At 37.8% G+C, this 27,407-nt stretch overlaps 1 protein-coding gene across 3 annotated transcripts in view; it reads right to left on the bottom strand.

The window, feature by feature from the left end:
• Nucleotides 1-3,857: 3,857 nt before the first annotated feature.
• PLXNA1 (plexin A1) overlaps nt 3,858-27,407 on the bottom strand; it is a 385,871-nt gene continuing 362,321 nt past the window's right edge. Inside the window, exons 25-32 of one of the 3 annotated variants that reach the window (XM_032209248.1) lie at nt 25,621-25,780; nt 23,364-23,515; nt 22,332-22,428; nt 21,279-21,469; nt 18,640-18,809; nt 15,617-15,829; nt 12,485-12,635; nt 3,858-6,380 (exon numbers count right to left, since the gene is read on the bottom strand). In XM_032209248.1, coding sequence (XP_032065139.1) covers nt 6,285-6,380; nt 12,485-12,635; nt 15,617-15,829; nt 18,640-18,809; nt 21,279-21,469; nt 22,332-22,428; nt 23,364-23,515; nt 25,621-25,780 — 1,230 coding nt within the window. In that variant the 3' untranslated portion in view covers nt 3,858-6,284. The remainder of the gene's footprint in view (nt 6,381-12,484; nt 12,636-15,616; nt 15,830-18,639; nt 18,810-21,278; nt 21,470-22,331; nt 22,429-23,363; nt 23,516-25,620; nt 25,781-27,407) is intronic. The other 2 variants (XM_032209249.1, XM_032209250.1) reach the window with 2 other exon arrangements.

Genomic DNA, 27,407 nt, shown 5'->3' with positions numbered 1-27,407 from the left:
CACCCTTCAAAATACAGAGATGCATCCCTCAATACAGTCATGGGGGTCAAATAACTTTTTTCATGCCCCATCTGAATATTGCTATAATGGATCTATCTCACTTTCTATCTCGAGTGAAACCTTTGCATGTGAAAAATCATTCACCAGGCTATCATCGTGGCTGCAAATATGCAATGCATGCAGGATCTGTTTGTTCCACCAATAGGATTAGTCTACCACACTTGGCCATACCCTGATTAATTTATTGCTTTCCAGCTATTTTAACTGAAGTTGTTTGTCCACCTGGCAAAGAACCTAGAAGATACAGAAAAATGTCGACTTTTCCACACACTTAATCATCATTAATTTTTATTTTATTCTATTGGTTTATATTTGGCAAAGACTCCTTTCCCCAGGGATCAAATGATTGCCACAGAATGATGATAATGGTTTAGTTGAATCAAGGCCAATAATGAGAAAAACAAACTGTTTCATAAGCAATTTTTTTCCAAAAAGAATAAATCCCCAAATCTCTTTACTTAATTTTGCATTCTGCAGGATGTAAATCCAATATTGATTTATTTCACTATCAAACTAATATGGATAAGGAAATTCCAGCATGGGTTTATCAAAAAAAAAGACATGTGACACCAAACTTAATTTGGTGATCAGTTAGTCATAATGGGGATGGTGTGTACATGGTCTCCTTTGACTTCAGGGAAGCATTCAGCAAAAATATCATGGGATTTTAATGGATTACGATATTCTATCAGCTGTAGAAGGCCTTAATTGAATGACTGTACCTAACAAATCTAGCTGGCTAATTGTTTAACTGGAAAGAAATATTGTGTTGTGTAATGAATGCTGCATTTCAGGAATTGTGCTGTTTAACCTATTTATACATGACTTTGACCAGGGGTATAGCCTTATCAGCTTTCAGATGACACAAAGATGAAGGGGTAACAAATAATTCACCTTCAGGAGCTGAAGTGAAGTAGAAACTAGGACTGTGAATGTCAACATGGACAAATGCAACATTTGGGTAGGACAAATCAAAGATATGGATGTAAGAACTGGGGAGCAGACCATACTGGGTCATAATATATGCAAAATGGATCTGGAGAGATCTTGCTAACATGGTAATACAGCTGCATGTGTGATACAGATGCAATGTGATACAGCTGCAAAATGAAAAAAAAGCAAATGCAATCTTAGATTGCGGTATCCAAAGTAACATGACAACATCAATAGAATTGCTCCCATCTATTCAATATTGGTCACACTGCATTTATAATATTGTGTCCCATTTTGAGCACTCCATATTAAGAAGGATATTGACAACCTAAAGCAGATACAGAGGAGAGAAATTAAGGCCCGGAAGAAAAAACATACAAGGTTGAAAGTGCTGGACATGTTTAGCAAGGTGGAGAGACAGATGACTGCCATACTGAACAGCTGTCACACAGAAGACAGGGCAGAACTGTTGTTCCAGGATGCAAATGAAAAATGAGGGATTTATATGATAGGTAGATTTAAACTGAATAAATATCCTAATCTTAAAAGCTGTTCAATAACAGAACAGACTGCCTCTTTTTGCTAGTGTTTAAACAGAAGTTGGATGGTCATAAAGTAGCAGACTGCCTTTTTGAGTTTAAGCACTAGGATTCTAAGCAGCTCCTGAAAAAAAATAACTTAAAAAAAAAAGAAATTCTTTGCAATAATCAAAACAGACAAAGATTCTGATCACGTGACACCACAAAGCCAAATTTGCTTCTTTGTGATCCATGATACAATTGGAAAAGTGAAAAGATAAGTCATGTTGAGGAACATAAATCATATAGTGTTTATAGTCCCAAGTAGACTTAAAAGTCTGGAGATATGAACTTCTAAACCAGTGGTTCTCAACCTGTGGGTCGGGACCCCTTTGGGGGGGTCGAATGACCCTTTCACAGGGGTCGCCTAAAACCATCGGAAAACATATATTTTCGATGGTCTTAGGAACCGAGACACCAATTTTATGGTTGGGGGTCACCACAACATGTGGAACTGTATTAAAGGGTCGCGGCTTTGGGAAGGTTGAGAACCACTTCTCTAAACCATTATGGTAGCCTTCCTGTGTAGCAACATTTAGCTGTCCTTTAAGACTTATTTGAGTACCATTTTCCAGAAATAAACAATTTACATTAATTCTTTTTCGTTTCTTGTACAAGAAGTGACAAATTAAGTCCAAAATTTCAAAAAAATAAAAGTCTAACCAAACCTCTAATATTCAACACTTGCATTTTTTTTTCTTTTGAAAAAAGATTAACTCAGACTAAATTCTATCACAGTCATGCAACAGCCCACAGGTCTTATGGATCCAGAATTATCTCAGGACTCCACAGAATTTTTTTAGTTTGTTTTATTTTATTGTCTTCTCTTTTTCCTCCTCTTTAATAAAAGAAATAATTAAAAATAAAAATTACAAAGTAATTTGAGATGTATATTCAAAGGATTGTTCTATTGGTGAGGAATGTTAATATGTTTTTCCCCCATTTGGTGTTTTCCATTGTTTAGTGTAAAAAGCCACATTTGATATTGTTTTAACTCCTCCAGTTAACGGTACAGTTTCCCCTACTGAGGTGTAAAAATTAGATTGTAACATTTTGTGTACACACACACACACACACATCACATCTCTCTCTTCCACTTATTTAGGTAGGATCAGGCTTGGTATGTTTTACAATACCTTCTCTTTCAACACTAGGTCAGTTGAGAGAACAGCTTAATTTATTGGTACTTGATAGGCAGATAGACTGAAAATTGGGTGGATTTGGTCACCTGAGTTGAATTAGGGCAGAGACTTCAACACACTGGTAAACTTAAAATAATAGTAAAAAGCTTTACATGCAGAACGGAACTGAATGTCTTCATGCAAATAATGGAATATTTGATGGAATGATGAAGAAATAAATGACAGAAGGGAAGGAAAAAGGAAACAGAATTCAGGAAAAATCCCAATGAAAGGACCATCATTGTTTTGATTGTTAAACGAATGGTCATACATCATTTTGACTACCTGTATAAAGGCTTTGCTTTCAACTGAGGATACCTTCTAAATGAACTGTGCCAAGACAAAACAAAGCAAACACACATTCCATTCTAAAACATTACACGATACCTTGGAAATCTTCATGGTAGCAATAAAGGCAACCTTGCTTTTAAATCATATGGGAGATGTCTGATTCAGCCTAGAGAACAAGCAAGTAACCAAGACTCTCTGCTCAGTTTTTAACCGATTTTCCATTGTTTTCCAAAGTTGGCATCTGTTCCCCCTAGTGATTGTTTGCTAACCAACAACTCCAGAATCAGGGAATGCTCAGAATCAGGGTAGAAAGTAATTACAATTTTGGAGTTGGAAGAAATAGGAGAAAATAGAAAGTACATGTCCAATTAGGAGAGGTGGGGAGATGGTAGTGACCTTTCTGGTACTTTTCTACTAACCTAGGCACTAACATTAAATGTGAGCAGACAATCCTATGCTGTTCCTTTGAAGATTATTATTTCTCCCCTACCTAAAGAAACAGGGCGACAAGATAACCAAAGCAAGTTATAAATAAACTGGGAGTGAGAATATTGGGCTGGTCATAGATCATTTAAAGTTTCTAACAAGCAGGCAACCATTCAAACACTTTCTGGACACATAACTGATTGCTGATATCAGCCTACAAAAAAAGATCCCAAATGGTTATGCTTCCATGCAATTAAAGAGCCATGTTTTCTCTTTGCTTCTCATGGGTCGATCTGCTGTCATGTCTATTTCCCGCAGAATATTTTGTTGCGCACAAAGAGCACTTGGTTGCAGGCTCAGCTTTGGTGGCCTAGCCATTATTTCTTGCTTTAAAGCATGATTGTCCAACTTTTTGGCTTGCCTGACCCACACTGAGTGAACTGGAAATTTCTTGGGTGCATGTTAAATGTGTAATACAGTTACTATATATGTTACTGGCAATGTGTGAAAGGCTGGCATTGTATAGAATGGAATGCCTAGGAAATAGTACATTTATTTTGTTTTATTATAAAATATAAAACAAGAAAACAAACAAAACATGTGAGCAAAGAATGGGTGACATTTGTAAGCTAAGTATGAAATGTCTGTTATTTTAATGCGCTATATACTTTCCCTAGACATTGTATGTAATACCTAGGCATTTTGCAGTGTGACAATAACTGTTTAGGAAAAGCATGAAAAGAGCAACATGAATAGGGTTAGCTTAGGCTTAGGCTCTCACCCTAACTTTAACCCTTTATTGGAAAGACATGTATGAAAATAAAAGAAGAAATGCAAAATAGAAGTTTTTCCTTACTGAAAAAAATAAATAACCAAGACAAAAAGACCAGTATTGACCTACATGTTGCAACAAGGAAGGCCAGAATGGGATTTTAGCAGGAGTATTTTATACTTTGCTGGTTTGCCTTTTTGCATTGCGTAGAATACCTAGGAAATGTGTGAAATGTTAAAAGTGTTTCATTTGATTTTTGTCATTCTATAGATTTCCTAGGCATTCCATGAAATGCCTAATTTCACACATTGACAACAACATATATAAGAGCCACATAATAACGTGGAAGGTTTATGGGGACACATTACTACTGTAACTGTCCATGGCTGCATGCAGACCCAGGTCTATAGATTGGACAAGTCTGCTGTAAAAACTTTAAGCCTGTTTTTGTTTTTGGAATTAGCCTGCTGAAGATATAAGTATGCAGTAATCAGTATTTGGAAGAGCTGAATGTCCATGAGCATGCACAACCCTTCTCTCTCTCTCATACACACACATACATACCGAAAACAATGCTGGAAATGACATGTCGTATTTATCTGGGTTAAACTGCAACCTTATGTGGGAACACCTTATTTTTTTTACTGTTTGAAATAAAGACTGCCCTTCTGATAATCTGACCAGGCTTTATGTTGCCATTGGGGGAGAGCCAGAGCCAGTGGAATGAGGTGGAGCAATGCAATTTCAAAAGGCAAAAAAAAAAAAAAAAGCTTTTCTCTAAACTGCCTGCATGATCCTGCTTAACCTGAACATTCTCCTTTTGCAATACTGAGCTATTAGACTAAAGAGCTCCTTTCTCTCTGGCTATATGATACTTGTACATGGAGAGCTTCTTTGAAAGTATCTTTGACCTCTAAATGGAAAGCTTACACATGGAGGGAGGTGTGTGTGTGTGTGTGTGTGTGTGTGTGTGTGTGTGTACACTAAGGAAAACTCTGTAGGGGCAATTTTGAGACAGTTGTTAAACTTTGCTTATAAAAGCTGATTCTGATTTCTATAAAAATCCAATGCAAGGTATATCGGGAAGTTGCATTGCTCCTTATAGATGAGAAACATCATTCTTTAGGTGAGATTGTTTTCATATGTGCCTATCCCTCTTTTTTTATTTTTAGGTGTTTTTTTTTTTCGCCTTTCTGTTTCTAAGTCTCCAGCACACCCTTAAGCAGCATTCAAAATGAGAGCATTTATTTGGCCTGTGCTCAATGACGTTTTAAAATGGCACAGGACGAACTGTAGAAAGAATAAAAAAAGGAGGCCTGGGACCACTTCTCTAGGTTCTACTCACCCTCATTTCTCTCCCACACCAATAATTTGTTGGGGGGAAAAAACCTTGCAAAGATTTCTTGCAGATTTGCAACCTTCCCCCCCACCCTCCATATCCTTTCAGTCCCTAAAAGGACAGCATTAGCTTGTGAAAATTGTGCAAATTTAGCAGTTAACACTAGAGACAGTAGGCCAGGGAGAAAGAAAGGAGGAGTAGATTGAAGAGTTGAGTTGTCCAGTCAAGGCGGGAGTCGAAGCAAATACAGAAGGGAAAAAATGATAAGACTGCCCACCCGCCTGCTATAAGAAAAACATAATGTAAAATCATTGCCCTAGAAGTTAGTGCATGCCCCAACCTTCCTTTGCCAGATTTGGGGCAGGCCTTGGTGGGGAAGGGACAGTAGCAGTTCAGCTGGAATTTCTTCCCCCCGGCTCTTCTCACACATCTCTTGGGTCTCTCAGGTTCTTTGCCACGTCAGTCGCTCCTTTCAAAAAGGTCCTTAAATTGTTTTCAGTTTGCTTTGATAATAATGATTTAAAGGATTGTTTGATTTTCTTCTGTTCAATCGGTGCAAAAGGTTCAAAGACGCAGCAGACTCTGTGCACTGTTTTGTGCCGAGCCCCAATATATCTTGTGTGTTTTCTTGTTGCTGCAACTTGCTTGCCGCTTTCTCTTTTAGCCTCCGCTGCTAGGAAGTCTGCAACAACAACTCGGCCTTTTCAGCTACTGAGGGCCATTGTGTCAATTGCCTGCTCCAACTTACTTCGCAGCCGTTGTCTTCGGGCCTGTTCATCCTTCTCTAAAGCAGCTAAAATCTGATAAAGGAAAGAGCAGAAAGGAAAAGATTAATAAAAAAAAATCCTTTACAAGGAGCTAACAGGGCAAGGCATGAAAAAATGCTGAAGAATCTAAATGTATTGGTCCGATGTAGATTTCATATTCAATTGCAGTCAGATTTGCCTCAATTGATGAAAGAACCTATTGCTATTCACACTATATTTTAGAATACTAGAAAATGGCAATTCTGGAATTTTTCCACCAAAATTTCATTCCACTAAATAGGCTTATACTTCAGTGCCATTCAGAAAACATGTCAAGTAATGGAATTTAACACGCTTAAGGCCTTTTATTGGAGGCACTAGAAAAAAGGACATAATTATAGAATACAGTTGAATTCATATAATAAACATCTTTTCCTACTGAAAGAGCTAAAAATGAATCTACATTTCAGTTCTGTTCTCAGAATCAGATGAAAACCTTTAGAACACCATTTGTACATATTCTTAGTAATCCATTCTTTAATCAACCATATTAATGAACTGAAGGGTGGGATGTTGCGAGAGGGCCTTTTGACAGTTGAGTGAAAAGGGAAGATTTGGCAGGAAAGGATTGAGAAAGTGGAGGGATAAAAAAGAAATGCCCCCAAACCCCACCTCCCTTTCAATTGCACTGCCAGATTTTTTTTTAGAAAAAGGATGATTAAAATGCAATCTCATCAGAAATCCCATTATAGTGGTTACATTTGTTGTGAGTGCAAGCTGTATTTTTTTTCCAATTAAATGTCGAGGCATCCATCAAAAAGAACTCAATTAACCATTTCATTGGCTGCATAATTGGAAACAAACTCTTGTATAATTAATAGGCTGACTATTCGAAAGCAGGAAAGGCCCATCACAAACTCTACAAGTAATATGGAAATAAGCTCCCTGTGATTAAAAGCAGCTGTGACACCTTTAGGCTTCCCATATTGAACCTGCAGAGATGATGGGGAGCACACACAGCACCGCTGCCCAGGGCTTTCAGGAAGGCTGCAATGTCGCAAAATAAAGCAAGCCACAAAAGTGGCAAAATATGCCACAGAGCTGGTACATCCTGGTGTAATCATCCGATCAAGAAAGGCCTTAGCCAATCCAACGTCATGCCTGTGGGAAGATATTCTAAGGTTGTTACCATATGGGAAAAAGATTTGTGTCTAGTTGCAAAAGTTTTCTAAATATGAAAGGCACAAAATTGGTCTGGCTGCATAGCCATATAGATAACAATCCAGGCCAGAGTTTGACTCCCCCAATACCTCATCCCTCACCTAAAGCATTGTTCTTTCAAGCACCTCTAGGTGGTGCCAAAATACTGAATGTCAACCAAAGCAACCAATTAGGTTGATGTCAAATCTTAGGATCTTAAAGGTCTTGGAGGCCTGAATAGAATGAGAGACTCCTCCAAATCTCCTTTGCTCCTGATTTAACTGGAGACAATCACTAAAGTTTGAGTTTGGAAAGATTTTATAACCTGGTTGTTCTTCTGTGGCACTTCTGGGCACAACAGGGTAAAACAGAAAACAGCAGGGGGGGGGGGCAGGGGAAAAAAAGAGAGATACTTGTCTGTCACCTGCTCTAAAGACCTCCATGATTAGGAAGATGCAAAAACCCAAATGAAAATTAATTATGATTTTCATTCAGTGCCAATGACAGCACATTATAGTACTGAGCAATAGGAAAAATTATTCCCTCCCATTTTGCATCAAAGAGGGTGCAATCGGGCTGCATGTAATTGTGTTTAATGAATGAAAACAAACAAAGGGAACAGCTGCTATTTATTAATCCCATTACAAATAATAAAAGAAGCTCCTGAGAGCTGCAAACACACAGGCAACACACTTTTTAGAGCAGACTATAGAGACACATTCAACAGATGCCAGACAGTGGTTAACCAAAAAGACAAGGATTGGCAACTTCTTTTGCCTGCAGCTCATTAAGGCTGCACTTTCTAACCACGTAGCACTTGCCCTGCTTGCTATTGATTTCTGCTCTTAAGGCCTCGCGGATTTGTAAGACTAATGAAAGGGAATGTTGGGAGCTGGGAGACTAGCCTCAGGGCAGCAGCTGCTGCTGTGAAAAACGCTGGAGGAGCCGCTCTTTGGGGTGCTGCCGCCGCCTCTAGCTCCAGTTTTTGATTCCCGTCGATGTTATCCAGATGGCAGTCAGGGTGCTGAAAAGCTGCAATGGTGCTGGCTGTTAGGTTCCTGTTGATGACCTCCGTGAACTTTTGTATATAGTGCTTTACCTTTAAGGCAGGTCGGGTTTACGCTTCGGTCTATTCATACAAGAGGCTTTCCTTGGCACTGCTGGTGCACACATATGTTTACCATACTTGGCTGGAACCCACTAAACTTTGTCCAAGTTAATCAAGGTAAGGTTAATCAAGGAAAAGTTACATGGGGTTTCATTTGCAACTTATCTCTCTGGATTCCATTCAAAAGAAGGATACTGCATTCTTCCTTTTATTTATTAAATTTATGTGCTGTCTGTCTCACTATCCAAAGCAACTAGGGGCAGTTTGCAATACAATGAAAGAGTATTAAAAATACAAGACCTAAATAAATAAATTCCTTTGCAAAAAAGCAAAAAAAAGGGGGGGATTCCCCCAGGAAGCAACTCATCCCATCACAACTGGGTGACAGAGTTCTGGAGTCTTTGTGGCTTCTTACTATTGAATGAAACCCCAGAGTTGCCCCTACTAAGAGTTTTTGATTAATCTGAAGCCGACAAGGGCCTTCAAGAATTTAAAAAAATGGCCAACTCACAGGGAATATTCCGGATCACACTATCTTTCAGGTAAACTCTTGAGGAATGAAAGTAACATTTGAAAGAGCCTTAATTCAGGGAATCTCTCATTAACATTCCTTGTTATTAATAGGAGTTGTGATAAATATGGTTTCATATCTATGTGAGAGATGCTTTTCTCTTTTATGCATTGCAACCAGCACATTGGAATTGGTGATTATTAACTTGATTTAAATAGTAAAAATTATGTATTATTATTATTCTATTATCCTTCTACTTTCACCTCAGGAAGAAAAGCTGTAGATCCGGATAAAAAAAAATCTCATTAATTTGGAATTTCAAACAATTCTGTCTGTATCACTCTAAAAATAATTCTACATCTTTTATCTCTAAGATCTTGTTCATAGGAAATCTAAAAGAACTCAAGTAACAGAATCTAGTCTAGTTAACTAGTGACTATTAATCATTAATATGCAATGCCAACAAAAGACTGGCATGTTAATTTATTTTTATGGGATAAAAACAATAGGAAATTGGAATGCTCCCAGCAGCATTATATTATACCACAGAGGGAACTCTGCTGACTTGAAATAGATCTCTGAACTGCATATTCAAAGAAACTCTGTTCTACAAAATGCAAGTTGCCACTGAGAGATACAAGAATCCATCTGAAGATCACGTCTACAAAGAAACAATAATATTCAGTTTTGCTGACATGCAGCATTAATATTACTCTTTTCACCATCCACCCGAATCTGGTGCCCTTCAGAAACAATACTTTCAGAATTTCCAATATGCGAAACACTTTATATATGAATAGAATATTTAAACACAGAATAACATTATTCAAAACATAGGTAGGCAATGTATTTTATAGTGGTCTTACTTGGAATATTAACAAGCATGTCACAGGCACTCTTACAAAATGGATGTACAAATGTGCTTTCCTATTCACAAATAATGGGCACATCAATCACGTAATAACCATTCTCCAGACTGTGAATAGGTGAGATTGCTCCCTCCTGCCAACCCCTCTAATCCCCCGGGGTGCTCCCTATTACCCCCGTTTTCCTTCCCTTCCTTTTCGTTTCTGGCAGGTAGCCATAGTTCCAGCACAGAGCTGCGACCACCCACCATTTTTATTGTTTAATAGTCCTAAACTTTAGTGAGACTCAAAAGATTTTTTGAAATAAAAATGAGACAGAATTTGGCGGCATGTTTTCTATTAAAAACGAAATAACTGAGGGTACAAAGGGAGGTGGATATGTATAGATCTAGTTTGAAATAATTTATCAAATCAATGACTAAATATCAACCAAGGATCCTAAAAATGTAAACCTAAGCTATTTGTTGTTGTTGTTGGTGGTGCTTTCAGGTCAGTTTTGACTCCCGGCAACCGCCTGGACTAATGAAATTTTCTTGTCAACATTTTTGGAAGTGGTTTGCTACTGCCTTCTTCCTAGGGCTGAGAAAAAGACTAATCCAAGGTCACCAGAAAAACAGAACAGAATAAGAGAGTTAAAAAGAGGTCTTCTAGTTTAATCGCCTGCTCAGGAAGGAGTCTTTATACCATTTCAGACAAATGGCTGTCCAGTCTGTTTTTAAAAGCCTCCACTGATGGAGCACCAACAACCTCTGAAGACAAGCCGTTCCATTGGCATGTGGAAATTTGCCATGGAGCGGGAGATCTCAGCTGGCTACAAAGCTTACTGGAGTGTAGAAACCTCTAAGAAGCCTTGATCTCTATTCACATTTATGTGAATAGGCCACTTTCTTTACTAGCTGTTGAAGGAACCAATTTTGGAGCCTTGCCCAGATAACAATGCAAAGATGTTTGACAAGGTCTTGTACAAATGCTTTCATTATCTTATATAAGCAACCAATTCCCTTCCCCCCAGCTCTCAACATCTTTCTGTTGGACAATAAAATCCATATAACTCCATATATATAAAAAAGCATCATATATTTTATTGCTTTAATAAAGGATTGTAGAAAATGTGTTCTACTTTCTGCTGTTCATATCAATTACAGTAGATGGGTTTTTAACCACTCTTAAAACTTTATAGGCTTATGAAGTGACTCTCTTATGATAGTAAATGCCATCCCCACCTCAAAATTATAAATAAGGTCATTTGTTCATGGGCTCACTGAAATGACCCAGAACAGCTGACACAGAACACATTCATTTAGAGAGTTAAATGCTTCAGGTTTAGGTTGATATTTTTTCTTTTGTCTCTTATTTGATTACTTCATGTGTTCCCTTCACTGATTTAATTATTCCATTCTTATTGGCCCATTACTTATCTGCTGAGGCACTGTTGTGATTTCACCCCCTATTTTGGAAAAAAGTGTTGTTTTGTTATAAAAGGCAGTGGTCTGTGTTTGTTACTTTAAGCAATTTGTATCCAAACAGGAGAAGAAAGGATGAATATAATAGGCAGATTAAAAAAAAACCTCAAGGCATATCTAAACTTTAGAAAAGAAACAAGTGTCCTCTCTTTGTAAAGCAAATGCAGGACTTAAAAAGAGCTTCAGTGGAAGGTCTTTGTAGGTGGCAACATTTGGCTGGCTGGGCTTGTAGGTTAATTCTTGGACAGAGATATTCATAGAATCCCAGGTTTGTTGGTTATGTGAAATAAAAAGAATGTAGCATAAGTCAGTATGATTCAGGAGGGTAATGTCATCATCGTTGTCGTCATAATCATCAATATTGATGGAGAGAAATTAAAGGAACTACTACTTGACAAATGTTCTTATCTCATCCATCTATGTCAGAGTTGATAGTTAGGATAAGGGGAAAGAGAAGAATCTGTGGGAGAACTTAGTACCCTGTTTCAATAATTTGCTGCAACTGATTCCCCTATTATTCTAGTATCTCAACAGATGGGTAATTGAACCACATCTTTTTAATGATGACTAGCTGTTCAGGAAGACAAACACCCTTTTCAGTTTAAAGTGGGACAAAACCCAGATAGGTTTGCCCCACATAATAGAAATGATATGTACAACCATATTTTGTAAGTAACTGCCCAGATCAGTCTTTAATAACTGATTTTGGAACATAATTATAATGCACATAATTGTGTTCTTTTGTTTATTGCTTTTATACATTACAGATCATTTTTAACATATATTTTAAAAAATGGAGCTTCTTTTGTATTTGTATGGAAATGCTGCAGGACACTGAATAGTGGGGGCTCATTAGCTGGCTGTGCAACTATTAAGACATGATAGGGTGAGTTTACAGAGGGATAAAAGCAGCTCCACTCTGGATTTCTTTTTGTGGGTCAAAAGAAAGAGGAAAAAACAGAGATAAATAGTTATATTAAGATAAGTCTAAGAGTTCTGATATACCTTACCTCATCCTTGTACTTAGTAATGTATGAGTAGATCTCATGCAGGGCACTCATGCTGTTGAATTGGCTCAAGTGTAACCGTGACTGCTCTGCCAAATAGGCACTCATGTCCTGATCGCTGATTGCTGGCATTTTAGCTATATCTGCATAATATCTATAAGTGAGAAGAAGGAAAAATAAATCATGCTGTTGAAAATAAAGATGTTCAATAGCAGGTAGGAGTCAAACTGAGGATAAATCTAGAAAATACCATAAACTTAATTAACAAGTCTCCAGATTAAATGTAATACATCTATTCATTACAATGAAGCAATTGTAATGTACATAGCACATTTAGCCATTTCATAGTGTTCTGCCTGCCAAATGACTCTTCATTTGTGTTCAAGTAAACAGACTAGTCCTCTTACAGTAAGCCCTCCCAGAGCACACAGTCTCCCTTAACATCTTACGACTGAGAAGATGAGGCAAATCTGATCCAAGCTCCTTGTGTGGATTGAAATAATAGGACTTGAGAAACAGATTTAAACAGATGCTGTGGTAATTGGAGGTAAACCTTTTATTGACATCTTCTTCCCCCTCTCCTCTCCTCAAACAAAAAAAGCTTGAGTGTAAGAGATTGGGTGAAAGATCCAATCTTTCTGCAGAAACAGAAATGCTAGGGCCATCTTAAATAGGGATTTGGAGCACTTGGTATTGCTATACCTGACCTACACACACAAAGAAAAACACAGAGGGATTGCTGAGGGAAAAAGACCTGAGGTATAAGATGTCTTGTCTACATTCTTCATTAGAGATAGACCTGAATTGTTCTAAAATCATGGTGAGTCAGGTCAAGCAGAATCACAGATCAGTAGTTGGACACTCCTATGAGAAGAACTTAATGTAGCTCATCAGAGAGCAGAAAGTGACATATTTGGAGATAGTGTTTTATAACTCTGTATTTATTAGAAAGTTTGTTACCAAATTATAATGATGACTTCTGTTATGGAAGAAATGGGTTTCACTTAGGAGAGTAATGTTATCTGTAAAATACAGCCATAATGTATAATATTGGCTAGTATTAAAAATAGCCAGCTAAGCAAGCAGCAAATAGTATTGAATATCAAGATTATGAATGTGCTTCAGATCCCTCTCTGCTAATCATTAAAGCAGCCCCGCTTTCAATGTTGCTGTTTTAAGAAGTTAATCCATTAAAGTTGTATTAACTTTAAGGGATCGATTCTTTAAAGCAGTTGCACTTTTTTCAAGCTCCCAAAGAAGAGAGCTACTGTTTAATAACTAGTACAAAAGTGCGTGCACAAGATTTGAAGTTTTTTCCCCTCATTTTCAAAGTGAGCAGAATCTCGTTAATTTTTTTTAAAAAAAATCTTAAAATGGTACAACTTGCTGTATGCAAAAAACTGCATCATAAAATATTGTTTGTATTAAGGTTAGCAGTTGAAAAGTTAATGAAAAGGACACAAGTACAGGTTTTGTCTCAGATGTCCTTAGCTTGAGATGCTGGCATGAAAAAGGAAGATGCCCCACACAGTCTCACAATATTAGTTAGGCTTCTGGGTATAGGAAGATTAGGGAGATGACTTAAAAGAACAAATCTGTAGGCCATTAAGAAAACATCAGGTACAGTACAGCATAAATATGGGTTAAGTTCAGAGAGAATGGAAGGTTGTTACAAAGAGACTCATCTCTGGTTCCGTAGTGTCAAGGGAGGTGGGAAGGAAAACTTAGTCAAGATTCTGTTACTAAAGCTTATCGCAATGAAATATAATTCTAGCCATCCATGAATCAGTTTTGTGGTCTGTCCATCTTGTAGGACAAGCACCGGGCTTGTGTAGTCCACCTATTACCATGAATAAACAAAAGCTTTCAAAAAACTAATACTCATAAAACTAATGCAATGTTCTTCTCCTCTAATCATCAGAATAATAAGTTGTTAAAACAGTTTGAATTAAAACTCAGCCACAAATGTAATATCTAAGTCTAAGTATTTGGAAGTATGGTTTGTACCATGTACCAATACTAATTAACATCTCTCTCACTCTGTGTATCAGTGGTGGGATTCACTTCCCTTCCCTACCGGTTTGCAAATGTGAGCACCGTGTCTGCACATGTGCACCACCTTCTGCGCATACACAATCCTCACGCATTATGTCAGGGCAGGTGGGCAGAGCCTCCTACAGCCACCGCTACCAGTTCGCCCGAACAGGATGGCTGAATGCTGCCTCTGGTGTGTATGTGTGTGCGCATGTGTACACAAACAGAAACACAATTTGTTTAATAAAATAGCTCTACTTATAAATAGAGAGTCTTATTCATACTGTGTTTCACTATCTATTTTTTCATCTTTATTAGCAACAGTGAAAAAAACCTCTGACAGGTACAATTTTCACAAAACAGCACCAGTTACCCTGTGTCTTTTCAATGTGCAAGTCTCTACCTCAATAGCACACAATAATTAACAAACCAAACATACTTGAAGTTGATCCGAATCTCCCCAGTAAAACCCCTGAAAAATAAAAACTCTTATCTGTATTACTCAACACAACATGATTGTATTATTTTCGGGTTGGATCTAATCCAGGCTTTAAATTCCATTGGCAAGAGATTTTGCTTTGCTAATCCCCCTGCAAATGGATTGCTTTACCAGTAGAAATATCCTCAAACATAGGGACAGTGGAAGGAGAATGCTATTTTTACTTTCCTGGAGTGCCTCCCAAATTCCCCAAACCTACCTCCACCAATCCTTAAATGCAATTTTTGGAGACTTGGATCTGATAATGGTTGCAACAGAAACATCATTCCCTGTCTTGTTCAACCACTGAAAAGCTCAGCTGATAGAAGAAACACTTCACTGAGGTTTCCCCAACCCAAGTTAGATGTTTATGCTGGATCCAGCCTAATACAAATAGCTGCCATCGTGAAATCTATATGCTCTATTATTTATTCATTAGAAAGGTCTGAAAGGAATTGGCAATTCTTAGAAAAACAATTACTTGCAATTGTTTCAAAGAACCAATTTGTCTCCTCTAGCCAAGGGTGGTTTTTTATAGCATGGAACCATCCCAAACTTTCTAGAACTGCCACACCTTTTGTTCTTTTTGCAAACCTACTTTGTCTACAGCTGCAGTTACTCACCTTTCTACCCAGCTCTTATAGTTAGGGATGTCCTTGGCATACAGTAGTTTATTGGAGGGAGAATCTTTCCCTAGCTTGTGCTCAGAAGTTGAGCAGGAGTCCATGAATGTCTGAGCCACCACTGATAGGCAGGCATCAGTAATACTGTTCTTATGAATGTCAAACACAAATTGCGGGTTCTTAATCACATTCACCCAAAAACGCAGAGGTAGACTGAAAAAGAGAAGAAAAGAAAATATTATTCTTAGTAGCTTCAAATAGAACTCTTAGCATAAACCCAGTGGTGCATTATCCATTAAGCAGACTAAACACATGCTTAGGGTACCAGACCCAAGGGGGCACCACAAAGTTGAGAAAGAAACAAAACAATGAAGGTTCGTACAGTTATGTACAAAGGAGGAGTGCACCAAGATTTGTCAATGCTTAGGGCATCAGTAAGCCTTAATCTGCCACTGCATAAACTTTTACTTAAAGTCTATCAAAGTAAGGGGGCAAGGGTCTTCCCCAAAATCTAAACAGGTGATAATAACGCTGATGCATGGTTTGCTAGGTACACAGCTATCTCACTGAAGGGTGGGTATATATAAGGGTGCAGCTGTATATGAACATATTTATAAATGTTTTATATGTAGTTATAAATATGTAAATGATTTTAAGGGCATTTGAAAAGTGAATATTAGAAATATTTCTATCATGACACTTGTTTTAAATATCCAAAAATGTGCCTGGTAAATTCTATTATTTGTGACATAGAATAGAGCATTTGTCAAAGTCATTCATATGTTGACCTTGGGATTTTATCAGTACCTGTCAACATTTCTATCATTTTCCTTTGCTCTTCTTAAAACCTTTGGAATTAGTGTTAAATGTCAGGGTTCACCAAGTTTTCTGCCCTTTATTAAATCCCTATATTTTTATTAGCCCTTGGAGATGAAATTCTATTAAGAAATGAGAACTATAATTAAAGGAAAAGCAAATACCTTCTTGATCCTCCTTAGTTCAGCATTAATTTATCTCTTAACTGAGGCAACCAGCACAATGCAATTGGCTATGCTGTTTCTGCAAATTACCCATGTTTATTTTCACAAAACAATATTAGTGAGGAAGAAGGGATGTCATAATATTTTCCGTGTTATATTGGCTAGGTTGGAGAAAAACCCAAAGTACTGGAAAAACTCAAACAACTGTACCTGAAGAAAGTTGGAATGACCAAGTTGCAATGTACAATACAAACAACCTGAGGAATACTATCTAATTTTTCACTTTTCACTGGAAAAAAATCTGTACATCAGGGAAATCCATGGAGACTTTTCCCATAACTTCTAAGATGGGGGGGGGGGGGGTTTGTATAAAATAATTCCATCATCTGATCTCACTTACCCTAACATAAAATCTGAATTATCTCAAAGAAAACTAGGCCCTGCTTTTCTTAACTCTTATTTGTCTCAACAAACTCCCACAATTCATATAATCCAGGTGTTGGTCATACCTACGTCTTTTAATTTCAGGGAACCATCTCTTGAAATTTACTCTATCCACTGAATTAGCAGTACAAAACAAGCAAGGGCATTAGTATGCTGGAGCCTGCCTGCCTCCCTGGGCTCTGTGGAGTTGCATCATTGGGATTCTTTCCCTACCCCGTTTTTCCTCCCAGAGCAGTTATTTCCTTTAATATAGAAAGCCGAGTGATAAATCAGTTCCAAATGTTTCCATGCTCTCATAACTCCATTTAAAAATGTTTCTTTTCCTGCCTTGCTAATTACTGACAGTTACTGAACTACAAAAGCAATTTGGTTTCTATTTAACAAATACCAGAGATCAGAGTGTATATTCCTATCCCCAGTAACAGTGAAAGGAACTGAGAGATCAAATCAGGAAGGCAGCAGCAGAAGAGAAAAGTGTCTGCCGCTTCTTACTATTCACTGAGCACGCTAATCCCCAATAGCACGAAATAAATAGCTAGACGGAGTTTAAGGCTATGCAAATCAGCATGCGGAGAATAACTTCCCTATCACATTCGAAGGTAAATGTGGAATACAGTTCACCAGCAAATTGATAACGGGCTATATAAACAAAAATGCTGCATACAAGATTTTTAACTGCTCTCCTGTAGCTGCCGCTTTTATTGTTTATTAAGACTCTGCATCGCTTCTGATTCAAAGATTAAGAGGTGCTTTGAAGCGTGCAAAGGTCTGAATGCAGCACCTGTTTACAGCTCGTTTCAGTAGCCCTGTTTTCTGGTACGGTTTTCTGCCCTTCCGAAGCAGCCATGCCATCTCCCCCAAAGGTTAGATTTTCTCCAGCACTCTGAACAGCTTTTTGCCTTGAATCAGCACTGTGCAACCCTGTTATTTTACTGATCTCTTAATGATTATGTTCCCATTATTGGATCCACATTATTATTCCACGTTTTATATTGTGATTTTAGCGATTTATGCATTAACTTGGAAAACGCTGGTTTTCAGGGGGACTTTGAAGTATTTGACGAAGCAAGATGATTTCCCATAATATAAACTTACAGTAATTTTATTTTGACAGACCTGCATTCTTTTAATTTATTTGATTTCTATACCCTCCCATCTCAACAGGTGAATTAGATACAGGCTATATTGTAGCCTAATATAAATACCTTTTTAAGTGTATTTGTGAGGTTTCCTCTATTCCAGGGAATAGAATAACACAAATGCTTTGAGGCTGCATTTTCTTATGTGACTGAGGTAATTTTTTAAAACCATCTGATCCATTTTCCAAAAAAGCTGAAACTACAGTAGGCTGTTTACACTCTTTGACAGAAACATTTTCCTGTTAGCTACCCCCAACTTTTCACCCACCAGCTGCAGCTTAGATAAGAAATCGGCTTGCAGAAACAAACCATTGATCTACCTAACTGAATATTTATCTACACAATGACCCATCAGGTATGCACTCTGTCTCAGTTTGACCTTCAGAAGTTGGGAAGAGATCTTGGGACTTTCTGCAGTGCAAGCCATGCGCTTTATTGCTGTGCTACAGCATCTTCTTACCAGTTACTCTTCCAAGTGTGCCTGACATCATAGTCATTGATCTGGTGCTTATCAGCTTGTTCATCCAGGAAGTCAAACATGTACTTGATGGCCAGAGGCAAGGCACTCCCTCGGTGGGCTGTGCTGAAGATAGTCTCAAAAAGGTCATCCACAAACTTCTGTAAAGTTCCCTGGAACAAAAAAAAGAGGATATTTGTTCAGCATTACTTAATATCATTCATGTACACAACCAGAACAGCAACAATAGAATGAAGGCATTCTTTTTTCTTCTTCTTAGAAGGGCTAAAAAATATCTCACTGGTACTAAACATGCTCTCAAATAAGAAACTGAAGTGTCGCCAATGGATGAAATAAAACCGGCTTTTCATGGGCTATTGTAAAGGAATTTAGAACTGAACTTGGAGAAGGTATAATAGAACTATAAAGAGAGGAAGGAAGGAAGGCATTAAAAATAGGGGGAGCTTCAATGACACTGTTTTGGCTAGCCTATTGAGGCTATTGTGTGGACATCCATGTCATATTCATTCATTTAAGATGGCTCCTGTGCCTTGTCAAGTCTCTACAAATCTTCAATTTAATGATTTATATGTGGTAGTGATATATGATTTTACATAGAGCAATCCAAATTATTTCAGAGTTCTGGTTCAGTATTCAATTAAGTACAGGATCACTGCTTTTTTTTTCTTTTCATAATAGTTCTAAGCTGGCTTTCCAAGACAGCGATTTTTTTATGAGGGAAGATAAGCCTATAATCCTCTCAGTTATCATCTCATGTAGGATCCAGCTACTGAAGTTTGAAAAACATACAAGCCATGTAGTTCAAATAGTGGTTTAAAACTGCAGAAATATTGTGTGTGAGAGAGAAACTGTCACTGCAGACTTCTTTTAGAATCCCTACAATTTTGCTAAGAAATCTTGAATTTTGAAAAGGCTTTCAAAAACTGTGCCTTTCAACATCCAACAAATACATAAAATATAGATATATTCCTCTCCTTTAGGTTGAGGTAATCCAAGTATCTCTCTATGAAAAAGGACTGCTTTTAGATTGAGAGAGAGGAAGAAAAATCCATGATGGCATTCTGAAAATATTTGAGAGAGTGAGTTCCCCACTTTCTCATGAAGAATATGGGCTTTCTGGCGGAATGTTCAAATTATGTGTCACCTATATATTCTGAAACTAACCAAATGTACTAACCAAAATGACATAATTTCTAGATGCTTTGAGTGATGTAAAGGAGAAAGGAAAGGAAAGGAAGAAAGGAAGGAAGGAAGGAAGGAAAGGAGGGAGGGAGGGAGGAAGCAAGGAAAGAAAGAAAGAAAGAAAGAAAGAAAGAAAGAAAGAGAAAGAAAGCTTCCTCTTGCTTAGATTTTTTTTGCTGCTCATAGAAGAAGCGAACAGTAGCCCTGTAATGTTCAGGTATATATATTCTAAAACTGTACAAGTTAAACAATAGCAGTACAGCAATCAGCATCCTCTTGCAGATTACTATGATTTATGATTTGGCTAGGATAGATTCAGGTGAGCTGAATTTAGCTCTGCAGTTACCCTGGGATTTTTCAGAATCTGACAACAGAGTATTGTTTTGATTTGTTCCAATACAAATCTTCTACTGGCCATTTGATTTACTTCAGGAATTAGTGCAGCAATTATATTGTGAGCAGTTTGGTGTTTGTGTCATAAACCACTGGATTTTTAATACTCCGCTTGGGTTTTTGCTGATATGGAACACTGGTAAAATGAGGGCGTTCATCAAGTGCATGAACAATGAAGCTGGATAAATCAATGGTTATAGCACCTAGAGGCTGCAATCCCATCTTGCTTTTGATAATAACTAGGGTACAATACTCATCTTTGCAGGTTTAGTGGGAGGGCAGATATAAAAAGGCTAGAAATGGGAGGTGATGAAAACAAAGGAATCAGATGACTCATCATGTCAGAGGCAGTAGAATCACCAATCACTACTGAGAAAGAGTGACCGGGCCAAGATAACTGAGCTGGCTTTCATGGATAAAGAGGGACTACAACTCATGGTCTCCTACTTCCTAGCTTGGTATCTTATCCACTAGATTAACTAATATTCATCTCCTGATTATGGATTAGGTTTGGAGGGAGAGACTGTCTCTAACCCAACAGTAGGAACATGGTATCATAGAACTGGAAGAGACTAGGAGGTCATCAAGTTCAATCCTCCATACATACAGGATTTACTATATCCCATCGATCACTATCCAGATGGCAATTGGAATCCGGTGCAATACATATAATTCACGTACGTATATAAAACAATTTAGGAAAAAAAGGTGAACAAGATAGAGTTCATAATGAAATATTAAGATCCACGGTGGTGCAGTGGTTAGAATGCAGTACTGCAGAGTACTTTTGCTGCCTGCTGGCTGCCTGCAATTTGACAGTTCGAATCTCACCAGGCTCAAGGTTGACTCAGCCTTCCATCCTTCCGAAGTCAGTAAAATAAGGACCCAGATTGTTGGGGGCAATATGCTGACTCTGTAAACCTCTTAGGGAGGGCTGCAAAGCACTGTAAAGCAGTATATAAGTCTAAGTGCTCTTGCTCTTACTATTAACAAACTTATAACACTATCCCAATCTCACAGTGGACCTAGGAGCCATTATGATTTACCTTAGTAGCTAACAGACGAGTCAAATATATTTCTGAGACCATCTTGCTGCCACGATCACCTTCTCGCTGATCCATGTGATCGTGATTCTTCACCAGATGCCATAACTTGGTGCCACTCTCCAGGTCAGGTGTGATCATGGGGGTCCGGGAACGGAGACTGTCAGGGCTGCTAGCTGTCCGGAGCATACTCTCTGTGAGGAAACCACATATAATGGCAACTGCCTCTCCCTCCTCTGCTGACTCTTGGCCTCTGTCCTCCCTCCACCTCACTTAACGTGGAGCATGGCCTGTCATACCATCAAGAAATATGTTTTGGGCTACCCTGTCAATTAAACTTCATTAACTAATTGGCCCAAGAAAAAGAGAGATTATTGCCTTTTTTTCATGGAGAGGCTCTAATGAATAATGAAGGAAGCTCATTATATTTAAGGCCTTCAATTCTAAATAAATGACCTTTTTCACATATGAAGGCAAATATGCATGTCTCAGGATAATGTAATAAAATCCAATCAGAGTCGGTCATCAGGACCAGAGGTTTAGAATGGTTTCAGACTTGTACTGGAGCCCATCCTCAGGAAACTTCTCTCTATTTGAATCTTCCTGGAGGATGGCCTCCAGCCCAAGGTCAAAAGTTGTGCAGACTAAACTTTTGGTCCCAGTGACCGACCCAGATTGGATCCTGCAACATTTTTTTTTCTCAGTAAAGTAATAGATCCTTGCTTATCTTAATCTTGTAGCAATAAGACACATGAAAGCACAGTGGCTTTAAGAAAACACAGTAAAGAAACATGGATTTTGGAAGCATAACTAAACTGGGTAAAGCAACCAGTGGCAAAAGCCTTAACTGGGAGAAGCTGGCTGAATTATTATAAAATGGGCCTAGGTCAATTTTGTCATGCAAAACCAAGTAAGTCAATAGAAGAGGCTTGACTGAAGCATGGTATCCTTTTTAGTCTGCTTTTTCTTAATTTAGGAAGACTTTCTTTCTTAATTCCCAGATTGCTACTGAATTCTAGACAGTAAACTGGCAAGGATGTTTTCTCATTTACTCACCATATCTGCTGAGTGATTTTGTGAAAGTAGAGGAATTGGAAATGTTGTAGGCAGAGTTCTGTTTGGGCACCAGTGCCACAGATGAACCATCTGTTACCTGTAGAGAATATTACCAAAATTAAGACTGAAAATCCATAGCTTCTACCTCTTTCACTCCAACCAACACTGAGCTCCCTACTAAAGGAAGCTGAAATAACAAGTTTAACTCCCTATTCAGTGGATTCTCAGAGCCTCTTAGAAAATTTGAGAAGACAGACAGTTCATTCTCTCATAATGTACACACAAACATAAGAAAGCTTTCTTTTTCTTCTTAATAAAGAACATTTTCTATTTCTTGGGTTTCCCAGATCTGACCTGAGTTTTATCTCCTGCAAAATCTGTCTGGCACAAAAATAGAAAGCTTTTCAGCTTTGTCTAGAATTTGTTCTCCCTTCATTCTTGCTTTGTTAGAGCATATTTATTCAATTGTTTGTAGTGGACAGATCAAAGCCAAAGCACACAGGACAGCATATGGATTCTTCCAGGCCTTGTCAGGAAGAATACAGAGAAAGAGAACAATCTTGCACATAATTTTAATGCTTCTTTTGTTAAACTTAAGAGCTAGAAGCTTTCTTTTCATTCTCTACAAATGTGCTTCCAAGATGTATAATTTAGTATTCTCGCTTGCTTTTCTTCTTACAAACATTACTAGGCTAGGTAACATCATCTGTGTACTGATGTTGCCTAGCTTGATAATGAAATGTCTGCAAGAAGAAAAGCAAACTCAGAGGACACCAAAAACCTAACAATGCAATCCGGAGATATGTATGTTTTCCATTATTTAATACTCATCACATGAATCTAGCCTAGACTTCCATCCTCTTCTCTCCCTCCAATACTAATTCAACAGTAAAATAAATAACAACAACAACTGTTTGTAGTATCCATCTCTCATATATGAGATAAATATATGTATCTTATTCAAATACATAGCACATTCAGATGCCAGGTCTCTTCTGCAACCACAATGGCAAAACCCAAGGACAACCACACCTGGTAATGAGCTAGAGTGTTGAGCCTTTTCCAGTCATTGTCGATCTTTGTGGTGACATCTTCATCTTGAAGAATTATCCGAGCCATCCTGCCCTGCCGCCACTCTGCACCGATGGAAGAGAAGGGCATGGGGTCACTGGGGATCGTGCTCACTTTGGACAGATCACAGAATGAAAGGCATGGAGAGCATGTGAAAGAGGCATGGCAGAAGCCATTTAAAAAAGCCACACCCCACTCTAAACCCCATTATGGTCTTGCTGTAGTTAGCAATAATTATGCTAGGAAAATCTGTTTGGGAATCTAATGTAATAGGGCTATTTTCTCGTTGATATGGGTTTCCCACTCTTAAGAACAAAACAAGCGATTGCCAAGAAAACTGTGGTTGACAGAAGTGAAAGACTAACTCAAAAGCAACCCCCTGCCCACAAAACTTCAAATTATTCAACTTCATAACCCATTTGGAGGAATTTTCAAGAATATCTCGAGCTTAATCAACAACCTTCTGCTTTTAAATCCAGTGAGTCTTAATATTCAGTGATCATCTCAACTACTGGGATTATGTCAGTTCCCCTCCCTCTCCGAAATATTTAGTTCACTACTTTATTCATATGAGATTAGTGTTCTCATCATCTCTCAGGTAATACATCTTATTACTTCCTGTGATCATGAAGTTGTTTAAAATGCTAACCTAGAATCAGCAATACATCATAATAACATTTTTCTTTGAGAATGAAAAATGACCTTCCTTGCATAGCAAATAGCATCTGTCTCAAGCTACACATTCCTTTTATCTAGTTTTGACCCATCAAGGTTTCAAGTATGAGGACTTCATTTTTGGAGCATAAAGTAGTTCACATGTGGAATACTGAATACCTCTTGCCCATTTTTATGTCTTTAGTTTCTCCCCAAAGATGATTATAGCTCATTTTGGGGTGATAAATTTCAAAAAGGAGAATATCTAACCAAACTGTGACTCTTTCTTGCTACTGGACTCAGTTTTAAATGACAAATTGTTTCTTCACTTGTGGATTAAAGCAAAATTTATCATTACAGTCAAGGCACCAAACAGGTTTACCAAGTTTGGTTAATCTTCCTGCAAATTCTGCTATATATTGGGTCTAGTTTCCATATATTAGCCATTTTAAATTACTATTGTTCTATTCCAATTATTTCTGCTAAGGGCTTGACTGAAGGGATATCATCATCACCATCCTCATCTTCGTTTGTATTCTGATGATTGAATCACACACAAAAATCTATTTCTTATAGGTGAATTATCATTAACATGTTTTATGATATTGTCACTATTATGCATATTTTGATCCTTAATTCTTAGAGAATCTAATTCTATTTATAGTTTGCTAAGAAAATACTAGGGATGTGCCAAATGGGAAGAGACCTTTCCAGAGAATTCCAGAACGTTCCATTTTCTTCTGAATAATGAACCTTTTCCAGAAGGTTCTTCTTGGAGACAATTTAGTAGTTTGGGAAGTAAATCTTCTCTGCTACAGCATGTGCCTTCTGGAACAGCATCCTTTGAACAATTTGCTTGACCCCCACACCCAATTCTACTTGCCTTCAAGTGCCCAAAACATGACTCGTTCTTCAGAGCTTGGCATAGGGGCCCTCCAGATAGGGTTTATTTAATTTACTCTGACCAATTTTTATATAAAAAATGCTTTTTCAATTTTTAACTCTGTAAAATACACAGAGTAATTTTTGGGCAGCCTGGAAATTGGGTGGATGGAAAAATAAATAAACAAATGATCTTCTAGAGAACCATACCAATTTGTAGCTCTTGCATACTTGCCTATTCTTCCTCATATAAAGCAGATCCATTTATCAAAATCCTATCAATTGAGCTGCCAATAACTAAATAACTAAATAACCAACCATGTCTCTTTTCAGCCTGTGCCTATTCCCGAGTCATTAGTTTGAAATTAGCATCAAGTTGGATAGTTTTAAAATGTGGCCTTAGAACATACAGGGTGGTATCTATCAATAAGTATAGAAGGTCATGTGTGAAATGAACTGTGGGAAAAAGAAAGTAAAATGGCTACATTTATACATACAAGTGGCAATGATAAAGAGTAGCTTCTGAAGCAGCCACATGAGCCTGGAAAAGCATGCAGCTCCTTTAATGAAGTAAAAAGAATTATTTTGAAGCATCTTTTATTTTGGCGTTTTATAGCCCTTATGTCATGATTATAATACTAATCCACTGTTTATCCTAACCACACAAGAAACTATTTCTCACCCAAGTCCATGTCTCCTGCTTTGGGTCTTTGGGAATATGGTACTCCTTTGTACACAGCATCCAACAGCTTTTCCTTCACTTGTGTGATGGTATCACAATTTAGGACCTTGACTGGAATTTCAGGAGCGTTTTCATTTTCAGGGTTCACACAGTTTAGTGTCTGTATAAAAGGGAAGAATGAATAAAAGCTTAACTACATTCTTTCTTTTTTAATGAATGCTTTTAGTTTTAAACATTTTTTTTTGCAATATTAAAACTTGGTTTTGTAGGGCATTGTGCAAATTTCAAAAATAAAATAAATATAAATGCATTTGTGTAGAGGAATGCTCTGCATAACATTACAGCTTTCCTCAGATGAAATGGATGACAGGAAGGGCTGTCATTAAGCTGTCTTGAAACGCATCGCTCCACTCTAATTAGGAAGGAAATCTGAGGGAGAAGCTTGTTGCAGAATGTTCTCATTTGAAAATAATAGGGAAAATCATAGCTGACATAGATTATCTGGTTGCAGCAGAAGGTTCAAAGTCCAACTTTAAGCATCTCTGAATAGGAGAATCTCCAATCTAAAAGCCTGAAGTAATGAGTCAACTATCCTAGAATGTACAGGCCAATGACTTGACTTAGTAAAAGGCAGATATCTATACTGCTATATCAAGCCACGAATGATGCAGATGCTATTTAAATCTAGCATCTCTATTTGTCATGGTTCATATTCCTGGAGAAGAAAATAGTTACTATGTTTCTTACATGTGGCACAAAGGAAGAGGTTATCCCCACCCTTTGATTTAGGAAGAGAATTAATATTAATATTAGAAAAGAACTCTTGTTTATAGCCCACTGGGGCTTTAAAGGATGCTGTGTGTCTATATTTTAATGCCATTTTCTTCTTCTTCTAAGGTTTCAGATTTTAACTTTAGTACCAGGGACTAATCCAATGTTTCTTAAAGTTCTGCAAGCATCTCTGAGGGATCTGAGAAATCAAACATATTTGCCAATCTTTGCTGAAAATTATTTATTTACCGTATAGCATCTACAGAGAACATGCAAATGCAAATTTAATTTAAATAAAATATATATCAATATAAATATAGATATGGATCTATGCAGCCATATCCATATTCAGGTAGGTAGGTAGGTAGATCAAGAGATAGATAGATTCCTATGAATTTTACTTCGCTAGTGTTGCAGACTATGGGAGTGGTGCTCACCTTAATTTTAAAGCCATTGAGCCAGAGCTGTTTGAAGATGTTTCTGCAGTTGTGTGGCCAGCATGACATTACAGAGTGCTGTTACGTTTCCCACCATAGTGATACCTATTTATCTACTCGCATTTTCATGCTTTCAAACTGCTAGGTTGGCAAGAGCTGGGGTGAGGACAGGAGTTCACCCCATTGTGTGGCACTTGGGTCTCAAACCTGGGCTGCTGGCTTTCCAGCCGACAAGCTTCATGTCTTAACTGCTGAGCCACTATGCTACACACACACACACACACACACACAACTGCAATGTTACAATTGCAGATGTTATAATTCAATATCTAAAGAAGCCGAAAATTATTTAACATTAAAATACCATCAAACCCCACAATGTTAGCAGCAGCAAACATGCCAAATTTAATTTTAAATATAAAATTAATTTTAAATATACTGTAAGAGCCGAGGTGGCGCAGTGATTAAATGCAGCACTGCAGGCTACTTCAGCTGACTGCAGTTCTGCAGTTCGGCTGTTCAAATCTCACCGGCTCAGGGTTGACTCAGCTTTCCATCCTTCCGAGGTGGGTAAAATGA

This window comes from Thamnophis elegans, chromosome 2 (assembly GCF_009769535.1).
Source record: "Thamnophis elegans isolate rThaEle1 chromosome 2, rThaEle1.pri, whole genome shotgun sequence".
NCBI lineage: Eukaryota > Metazoa > Chordata > Lepidosauria > Squamata > Colubridae > Thamnophis > Thamnophis elegans.
This window is presented reverse-complemented; position numbering and strand designations above follow the sequence as displayed.